This window comes from Microtus pennsylvanicus, chromosome 3 (genome assembly GCF_037038515.1).
Source record: "Microtus pennsylvanicus isolate mMicPen1 chromosome 3, mMicPen1.hap1, whole genome shotgun sequence".
In the NCBI taxonomy this organism is placed as follows: Eukaryota; Metazoa; Chordata; class Mammalia; order Rodentia; family Cricetidae; genus Microtus; species Microtus pennsylvanicus.
This window is the reverse complement of record NC_134581.1, coordinates 136,822,308-136,832,717: the sequence shown is the minus strand read 5'-3', so window position 1 is coordinate 136,832,717 and position 10,410 is coordinate 136,822,308. Positions and strand designations below refer to the sequence as shown.

Genomic DNA, 10,410 nt, shown 5'->3' with positions numbered 1-10,410 from the left:
CTCCCAAATACTGGGGTTCCTTGCTGCAACTGGGCTGCACTTTCACCAATAGCCTCTCATATGCTCTTTTCATGGTGCCAGCCCTCAACTTCCTTTGCCTGACCCCTTCAGTCCTGGGCCTTCAACTGCTACTGAAGCTGCACCTTCACCAATGGCCTTTCCTGGCCTCTCACAGTGCCAAGCCTCAGCTGCTCCTCATGACCCCTTCATGCCTTCAAAACCAGCACCATTTGGGTGATGCTTATACATTACCAAGTGCTGCTGCCAACACAAGGTACAGCCTTGGCTGCTTCTGGAACACGGCTTCTCTGCATTCTCAGGAAACACTTCCCAGAAGATTCCACCTTGATGTTTGTCTCTTCTTAATTACTGCTAATTCCTCCGCTCCAGCTGGCCAACATCGAGTATTCCAGCAAAGCCAAGTTTTGTTTCAGTAGTTCTGGTATCTCAGCTGATTCTTCAGCCCCAGCTAACCAGAACCACAGAATTTTAATTCAAAATAGCAAATGGCCCTGATAGAGTCTTTAAACTTCCCACTGAAACTTCGCAAGCCAGGCCTCCATCCTCTACGCTGCTCTCAACATTCTTTATCTTCCAAGCTCCTAAAGAACATCCCACTTCACACTCAATGGTTCTTCTAGCCTAAAGTTTCAAAATCTTTCCACATTGCTCCCCAAAGTGGTCAGGTCTCTCACAGATAAATAATCCCACATTTGGTACCAAAATCTCTATTAGGATTCTCTGGAGTCACATAAATTATGGAATGATTCTGTCTACATGGAGAGTATATATATATGACCTACAGGCTGCAGTCCAATGGCTAGCTGTGCCTGGAAAGTTCTACAATCTAGTACTTTCTCAGTCCCATGAAGTTGGGTGTCTCAGCTGGTCCTCTGTAAATGCTGGAATTCCAAGGAAGTAGGCTCCAATGCCAGTGAAGGCTGACAAGGTGAGGATGAGCAGGTGAAGAACGCACAAATGCTTCCTGCCATCGTCTTTAGATAGGCTTCCAGCAGAAGGTGTGGCCCAGATTAAAGGTGTGCCTCCCCACCTCAAGAATCAGATTAAAGGCATGTGCCTTCCACCTCAATATCAGGATCAAAGACCTGTATCTTCCAGCCTCAAGATTGAGTCAAAGGCATGTTGTCTTCCTGCTTTAAGAGCCAGATAACAAGTGTGCCCTCCATTTCTGGATTGCAGTTTATTCCAGATATTGTCAAATTGACAACCAAAAATAGCCATCAAAACCACACATTCTAAAATTCATTCTCAAGCATCCTTCTAGCCTCAAATACTGTGTGTGTTCATATTGAGACTTATATATACAAATATTGCATGTTTACATAAGTGTTGAGACTGTATATATGTGGTAATATACCTGTACATTCTGTTTTCTGTACATTCTGTTGTTATATTGTCACTTTACAGTTAGAAATTTTGAAACTATTTTTGTAAAATTAATTCAGCATGTCAGATGCCTTAACAGATAAAGGTCTTTGCTCCCAAGACACGATTTCCTGATGTACAGAGAGAATGACTGCATTTTGTCCTCTGACTTCCACATTTCCACATGGCAGCCACACAATCTCAAACACAAAGTAATTTTAAAACCACCCTACTCATTAAGCTGTTGAACCCTGAAGTCCAACTACCAGGAGGAGTCACCCCAAGAGACCATCTCTCACACCACAGTTGATGTAAAAGCATGAGGATTTTATTAATTCTGTCATGACGGTCTTTCAGCATTTGAGAAGCCAGAAAGACCTCGAATGGCTGGTACAGGCTACTTTTAGAGTAAAAAGCCACAGAAACAAGGGGGGATTCTGGGGGGTTCTTCAACTACTATGATTGACTTATTTAAAGGACTATTACCAATAATTGGCTGGAGAGTGATTGCCAGATCAGATGAGGTAAGAGGAAACATTTGAGGGTTACACGGATGGAAGAGTCTACACTGATGGAAGAGTCTGCATCGATGGAAGAGTCTACACCAATGGAAGAGTTATTGAACACTGACAGCAACTTTCCTCTTCCTGGCTCTGTATTCATATAGAGCTGATGCCTAACTTCTCAGCATTGTATTGCCTGGTCAACCGTTGGCAACTAATATAAATGCTCTAGGCTTTATCTGCAAAACAGAAGTCCTTTGCTAAATGATCTAAATTTATAATTAAGGTAAGTTTTGAATTACTTTGATGAATAGAGTAGTTTCTAGGGAGGTACTGACAAGTACATGGGAGCAAATATTCAAATGTGGATGATACATAATAAGTAAAGGTCACTTTCCTATGCCTCATTTCCAGGACTTCTTAGAAGAACTCCTCTGGGATGAATTCTCTTAATCCTCAGAATCATATGTTTATGTCTTTGTTTCTTAGTTCACTTATTGTAACACCATCTGTCTTTATATTACTCAAGAAATTTAGTTAGCCACCGCCTATAATTTAATTATAGGATGTATTTATAACTATGTCTGGTTTCTTCATCATCTAAGATATTACTTCTCAACACGTTTGTGGTAGGCAATATTTCTAATTCCCTCAGCTTTTCCCCTTCCCCACTCATCATATATCCCAACTCCCATCAGGAGAATCCTTCTTTCTGTATCTTCCAAAGTTTCAGTATTCAAATTCTCTTGTGATTGTGATTTCTTTAAACTTTTTTTTTGAAAATTAGGTCTGAACATTGGCAGCCAAAAGCTAAAATTGTGTGACTATTGTTTATTGCACACCCAGGGAACAAGCGTGACTTGGAGAGGAAAATACAGTTCTGTGTCACGAAGCCTGGGTCCTTGAAGAGGAACGCACCAAGTCAGAAGGTGTGTTGAGTCGTGTCTTGCACACCACAGAGATGATTCTCTGTGGCAGCTTAGTCCTTTCAAATATCCTCAAACCAGAAGTCTGGACTGGCTGTTCTCACCCATGGCTGCACACTGGGACCACTAAAAGAATTTTTATTCAACCGCTTAGAGTTTCTAGTGTCATTCAGCAAACAGGAAACGTGAGCCATTTGTCTTCAGTGACTATCCAGAGCTGAGGATCCTAACTGTCAATCCCAGTCATGTCTAGCATAGTCAAAGATGGTAAAACGCAGAACGTGTCAACAGGAGTAGAAAGACGAACAGTACCAACTGAAGGTTTATACATGCTTTATTTCTTTTTCTGTTGCTGTGCATCCTTCATAAGCAACCCTGGGTAAGTATGTTTATTAAAATGCCCTTCTCCACCCCTCCCCCCAAGCTCTGAGGAGCTTTCCTCAGCATTTGGAAGACTGGCTTTCCTTGAATGCCTGTTCTTTCTTGGGTGTGTGTTCTGGAACACCAGGACTGGAGGTATTCAGAGACTCTAGTGTGGCATGCTCACACTCGTGTTTCAACAGCTGATTGAGCTTTTCGCCTATGTCTGTGATTCACATCTATTGTGTTTTAAGCAGTTCAATTAAATTTTATCTAGTCCCCAGGGTTGACTGAAGCCTTTCAGTTCTCCAACCTAATACTTAGGAGAGCTGGGGCCTGGCTGGGTGAGAGGATCTAGTAGGTGTAGGCGGCAGTGAAGAGTGACTGGGTGGCAGCAGCACCGGAAGAGCCCGTGTGGACGTACTGTCCTTGGGCTGCCTGGCAGTTGGCCTAAAAAACAAACATAAGAGAAGATACTGAATTAAGGAACCCAGCCTTTGACTTGATACTCTCTACTGCTCATTTGAAACCACCCACACTTCCACTTGATTATTTTAACTCTTTATAATAATGCTGCTGAATATTGCCGTTGCTACCACCTCATTCTATGTTTTATTCCTTGTTATCCTTTGAGGTTCTTGTCACTTATTGCCCATCGCTTCCCTCCTACGTGGTTTTTCCAAGACCATTAACAGTCTCTTACAATCGGTATCCTCTAGGTCCTTCTACATTCAGTGACCCTCATTCTCTAATCTCACTGTTGTCTCAAGCTCCTTTTACTTTATATTTATTCTATCCATCCTGTCCCCTAGTTCTTTAAACTCCAAACTCCCTGAGGACAGTGCCTGTGTCTGCTTTGATCACCCCAGCACTTATCTCATTGAGCATATATAAAACCTAATATTTACTAGTAGACTAAAAACGTATTTGGTTCTTGTTTCTCCTGAACACCCTTCTGGGTTCTTTTCCCAACAATATTCTTTTTTTAAATAGAATATATTTATTTTTTGATAATTTCATACACATAAACAATGCGTATATAAAACACATATATATGTAATAGCTCAACTCCTCTTTCCCACTTCCTCCGGGAATCCCCAACTCTTCGCCTCTGTACTTCATGTCCTGTCCCTTTTAGTTTTTGTTAGTGACCCACTGAGTCCAATTAGTGCTGCATGTTAAAATTCCTAACAGAATTCTTAAATGGGTACCTTTCTTTGTTGGAACTTGGTTGAGGATCATGGGTATGCTCCTCAGTGCTAATTTCAGGACCTTTGCTTTTAATTTCTCAGTAGTATGTGAGATCAACTCCTCGAAACTCTTCTACTTGTTCCTAGAATCCTTGATTCATCCTACTATATCATTACTGGTTTCACCATATCCTTTCTTGTTCATGTTTCCAAATGAAAGACATCTCAAGTTCAGGCCTCGATCCTCTAATCTTCCCTCCAAAGTGCCTTGATTGAGAATGCCTTTCTGTCTTCTATAATCAACTGTCTGGCTAGGATAGAAAATTCAAAACCCTTTCTAACCCTAATCTTTCTACTTAGCTGTTATATCATATTTTGAATACCTAATAAACTATCTGTAGGAGCGTCCATGGACTGTAGGGAATAATGCTTCTCCAAACAAGACTATTGGGCCCCACATGTCAGCTCCATGAAGAAGATAAAAGTGAGCAGCTTCTTACCAGGGCCCGCTTCATGAAAGCTTCCTGGGTTGCCTTCTTGTTTTCAGCCTTGCCACCCCAGGCGGCCAGTGCACTAGCCTGCAGGGCTCTTCCGTATGAGAAACTTAGTTTCCAGGGCTTTGGCAGAGGGCAACGGTTGATAGCATTCAGGTTGAGTGTAGCATCCTCCTCACTCATGCCTCCAGACAAAAAGCAGATACCTGGAACGAGAGAAATCATTCTACTATATTAGTTCCAGCTGGAAGAAAAAAAGAAGCAATAGACCAAAAAGAAATATAATGTCTTCATCTTCTACTGGATTTGCATGGGACTGGGGCTGAGGCTAGTTAGACAAGGGGTTAAGGGCTTCAAATAAGAAGGGGAGATAAATGTTGAGGAAATACACGTGTGAGCCTTTAGATAGACTGAAGATATTTGTCATCAGTCATCACACAGTAGGAGATGAAGTATCAGATGCCTGCAAGGAAGAAGATGATCTCTTATTCCAAGGATACAAACAGGCACCACACAAATACACGTTTGTGGTTCCCTTCCAGAGAATAAGAGCTAAGATCATCAGTCTGAGGAGAAATAAGGCATTACCAGGAACAGCTGCAGGAACAGTGCGGTGGAGAGCGGTGACGGTGGCCAGGGCCACTTGCTCTGGTGTATACTTCTTGGTGCAGGCGTGGCCAGCAGTTACCATGTTTGGTTTTAGCAGGGTGCCCTCTAGGTAAACATGATGATCATTGAGGGCCTTGTAGACAGCAGCCAGGACCTGAAAAGCAAGGAGACCAAATAGGTGAACTTTAGAGTAAGTTCTAGAATCACATGAGCCTGGCACTTCTGCATTACAAGGGTGCAAGATAAAGTTATCTCCATGTGTCTCTTGGTCAAAGCTTCTGAGACCTGCAGGTCTCCTCTGGGTCATGGATTTCCATACTGTGTCATTGAACCTAACCACATTGGACCATCTCTACCACTAGCTGTTCCTCTGCATGAACTACTGTCATGGCTCTGTTTCCTAGAGAATCCTCATTGTTCTCTTCCCCTCTCCTTGGTCAATACCATCTGAGACTGCCTCAGTTCCGTAGTTTGGGATACCTAAACTATCCTCCACTTTTCTGTGGAATCCTAATGATAATTATAACATACATTTTAGAAACAGTTCTCTCACATGTTCTTTCAGGCTACATAATTATTTTTCTAAGTGGAGAAATTCAGGCAAAACAATTGTAGATTTCAAATTTGTTACCACAAGATCTATACGCTAAAATGTGAAGGGCTGATAAGCACCTCTTCGCCTTTCCCATGCTATAAAATGATACTAAACTAAAGGCTATTTCTGAAATTCAGCTATGTTTCAGTAAAAGCTTTATCTTAAAGTAAAAAACTTTAAACTGGAATAGAGAATTTTCTGTTTCAAACATACCTTCTCAGAGACATACTGGCAGTGTTCCAAGTCATGGTCTCCATCGGGGATCACTTCTGGCTCAACAATGGGTACCAGCCCGTTCTGAAAAAGAAAATGGAAGGGGCACAAAGATGACGTGATGCTCACTGTGGCCCTCTGCTAGGAAGCAGCCAGCAGACGTGGCTGAAAGAAAAGGAAGGTATTAGGGAGAAATGCTATGCAATTTAGTTGAAGGCAGTTGAAAGGAAAATGGAGTATCTAGTGAGCACTTGTGTCTTAGGCACACCCATACAACAGTGAAGGCAAAGAGAAGCTTTTCTGGCATGGATTTTTAAATGCAAGCCTTTAATTTCTATGTTATTCTAACTACAGACCATTTTAGCTGACTAAGAAACCAGAGGCCATCCTTTTAATAGTAAGAGATACCCTCTAGTACTATTTAAGGAATTCAAGGAGAGTTTACAGTCCTTACTGGGAATTTCCAGGTACACACAGCTCCAGTAATCTTAACAAAATACCCACAGTTACAAATCAGATTGATCTCTAAGCAGAGATCCTTCAGCACATGTGGTTGGAAATGTTAGCAGCCAGTCATCAGCCTATAAGAGGCAAGTTGAATTGAGACTCTCTCCAAACTTCTACTTGGTAGCTAGGGATTTAAGATGATCATTGCTTGGGAATTATGGGAGTATAAACAGGCAGAGTCCCCACCTCTAGAGCAGTGGGTCAACCTGTGGGTCATGACCCCTGTGGGGATTCATATCCTATATTTACATTACAACTTGTAACAGTAGCAAAATGACAGGAAGTATCAGTGAAATAATTTTATGGTTGGGGATCACCACGACCTGAGGAACTGTATTAAAGGGTCACAGCACTAAGAAGGCCAAGAGCCACTGCTCTAGAGCCTGATTATTTTTAAGATTTGGCTTCTGGACCAATAGCAGAGGGCAACCATAGAGGGCATTGTTCCTGAAGTCGTAGTTTAATAGGACTCCTCCTGGCTTGTGGAACCAGAGTTCCTCCTATACATGTGACTATGGCTAAAGTAATAAAATATGACATGTACCATATACTAATATATTTATATCTTGGAAGGGAAGAAGAGCGATTTGGGTTGATTATAATGAAATAGGAAGCGCGGCTCTGAGGAAAGGAAGAATCAGCCCACTTTTCAGCTGAGGTGAGAGGAGGGCACCTGCTGGCAGATGCTGGCATAGCGAGCCAGAGCATTGGCATTTTCTTGGATAGCAAGGCTGGATGGACACTGGTCAGCAATCCTCAGCACCGCACGCCACTTCCCAAAGTCAACACCATCTTTCTTGTACTGAGCACAGCGTTCAGAGAGGCCGTCAAGCCCTGCAAGTCACAATAGGGAACAACAAAAAAAGGCTTTGTACCCTGTACCTGGTTTGTGAAGCTCTTGAAAAAGTGAAGGAATTTCCCAATGGTTTATCTTTGAGAGACTACCCAAGCAAATAAACATTGCCCAGAGTATGGAGCCAGAAGGCCTAGATTTAATAACCTCGGTTTTGATATACATATTTGATATACTCTAAGAAAAACCTAGAACACTCATAGTCAGAAACAATCCTCATAAATGTAGAAATTGATGCTGGTGGTGTTTAAATGTCTTGACCATAAATTTTGAACATGTGAAAAGTGACAGCTGAGATTCAAATTCTGCTGAGCTAACCTGACGGTGCGGCTAACTTCCTCGACGGTGAATGACTTTCACAAAGATCTGTATAGCATGTTAGGGAACAAAAATCCAAACTGGCCCCCAAACTAGAGGCCTTTCCTCTCTACTGCTTCTGGAATTTTCTGTAAAAATCATGGTTCCGGGTGCAGTGTGTCAGCTCTAGGCAACATACTGAGGTGAACACTATGTGTCCATTGTCTAAAGTAGTCCCTGTAACTATTCTGCAAAGTGGGTACTGCCACCCATTTAATTGGGCCAGAACTAAAGATTGGCCCAAGGCCACATAGTTATTAAGTAGAAGTGGGACTGATGTGTTGGAGATGCAGCTCAGGGGTTGAGTGCTTGCCCTGCAAGTGTGAAGTCTTGGGTTCAATATCCCTCACCACACAAAGCTGGGCATTCCAGCTTATTCCCATAATGCAGCACTCTGTAGACCGAGACAGGGGTGGTGGTGGTGGTGGTGATGTGAGTTCCAGGTCAGCCTGGACTATAGAGTGAGACTCTTACCACAAAAACTAAAAACAAGATTGACCACATGGTTCAGTTAAATAAAGATGCTTGCTGCCAATGGTGGCCTGAGTTTGAGCTCCAGAACTTATATACTGGAAGAGAAGAACTAATTCCCCTAAGTTTTGTTCTGACCTCCACACACACAGTATGGTACAGGTATTTGTGTGCACATGCACACATTCACACACACAATAAAAAAAGTTATTTGGGTTATAGAGTTATAATTTAGATGTGGAGTGATTGCCTGGTATACTTAAGGTCCCAGTTTCAAACTGTAGTGAGTGCAAGGGAGAAGGCAAGAAAGAAAGAAAAGAAGGCAAGAAAGAAGAAGGCAGCTTGGAATGGTTATATAGCTCAGTGGCAGAGCTTTGGCCTAGTGATGTTTGAAAACCCCTAGGTTCCATCTCCAGCACCAGGGAGTGTTGGGGTAAGGGAAAAAAAACAAGAAAACAGTCATGTAGGTATTCACTGGCGTTAGGTCTTCCCTTTTCTTCCTTCCCTTGTCTTCAGTTCTAGCCCACGTGACACTCTTTGTCTCACCAGTACGCATGCGTCTTACCTTGAATGGTGGTTTCTTTGTTTGTTCCTGCCAGGGGAGCACCTCCTTGGTCCAGCTGTGAATAAGAACAGTGAACAGGTTGGCACAGGTTGGCAAATATCAAACAGGACTGAGACAGCAAAGCTCCTGGTGCCCTTCTCATCTTTCACAAGCAAGCAAATCAGAAAAGCATATGAATCGCCAGGGGGCATAGTTCAGCTCACAGAAGGGCTCTAACCTGCTGGGAACACAATGTCAGTCCTGACATTTACTGAGCATCTGCTCCTCTAGGCACTGTGTTCAGATAGGGGGTAAAGAGATTAAGGATGCTACTCCGCTCAAAGTAACTGAGAGCAGGAAGCCCGTGTTCAAACAAGTTACAGCACCCCAGGGGCGTCGGTTTCATTCCTGCTCTGTAAAATAAGGGCAGGAACTAAATTCCTTGGAATTTTGTCTGAGGAGTAAGTAGTGCTTGCAGTTGTGTGCACTCAATGGATGCTGCTTCTCACTGGAGAACAGGCACTTTAATACCAATAACTGCTCTTGACTGAAAAGCTACAGGACAAGATCTGCTTTTTAAAAAACTTCGTTTCATCCTTATATCAGGCACGAAGTGGGTACTGATAGTCTCAAGAAATGTGGAAATAGGGATACAGAGACACCAAATTCCTGAAGAGAGCCCTGAAATAGCAGTCTGGGAGAGGATATAGTCTCCCTCAGGGAAGGAGAATGGGAAAGGGTTGAGTTCAGGCTGTGTGCTTCCCAGCATGCTGGAGGTGTGCATAGGAGAAAGCAGGGTGAAACGGGGATGAGAATATTCACCTTGATGCCCACCACAATCCCCTTCTCCTTGAGGATGTTTCTGAACAGCTTGCCCTGGCTGTCCTTCTGGTAGAGCGTCTCATGGAAAAGGATCACTCCTCCGATGCTCTGGTTGATGGAATTGTCAACAGAAAAGAGGATTTCTCGGAACTGCCTGCGGTTCTCTTCAGTGTTTTCCACCTTTATCCTCTGTAGGCGGTTTCCCATGGTGCCTAGAGATGAACCAAAGGCAGCATGAGGAGAAAGAAGCCAGTGCTGTCCGGTTGTCTTTCCCATGCTCAATATTCCTCCTCAGGCTGAAAAGCAGCAAGGATCCCTTCTCCTTCCCTTTAAACCCAGATCTTCAAAGTTCCTGCCTGGGTTTTGATCTTCAAAAAAGGACACATTAGTTGCTCTAAGACTGATGAGAAATTCACAGGCTACCACTCAGGGTCCTGTGGATATGCAAGATCTTTGGGACATGGAAGGCCCTTTAGCCCTCTCCTTTCCAGTTCTACATCTCATTGGATATCTATGCAATGGAAGGAGGGATGGGACAAGCTCTTAGCTTTAGCTTTTATTATTTTAGGGGAGACTATGC

The 10,410-nt window shown here is 43.0% G+C and overlaps 1 protein-coding gene across 2 annotated transcripts in view; it reads right to left on the bottom strand.

The window, feature by feature from the left end:
- Positions 1 to 3,131: 3,131 nt before the first annotated feature.
- Positions 3,132 to 10,410, bottom strand: part of Aldob (aldolase, fructose-bisphosphate B) — a 150,153-nt gene continuing 142,874 nt past the window's right edge. For both annotated transcript variants that reach the window (XM_075967229.1, XM_075967228.1), the window contains exons 3-9: positions 9,831 to 10,042; positions 9,030 to 9,084; positions 7,457 to 7,617; positions 6,277 to 6,360; positions 5,448 to 5,622; positions 4,866 to 5,065; positions 3,132 to 3,625 (exon numbers count right to left, since the gene is read on the bottom strand). In XM_075967229.1, coding sequence (XP_075823344.1) covers positions 3,530 to 3,625; positions 4,866 to 5,065; positions 5,448 to 5,622; positions 6,277 to 6,360; positions 7,457 to 7,617; positions 9,030 to 9,084; positions 9,831 to 10,042 — 983 coding nt within the window. In that variant the 3' untranslated portion in view covers positions 3,132 to 3,529. The remainder of the gene's footprint in view (positions 3,626 to 4,865; positions 5,066 to 5,447; positions 5,623 to 6,276; positions 6,361 to 7,456; positions 7,618 to 9,029; positions 9,085 to 9,830; positions 10,043 to 10,410) is intronic.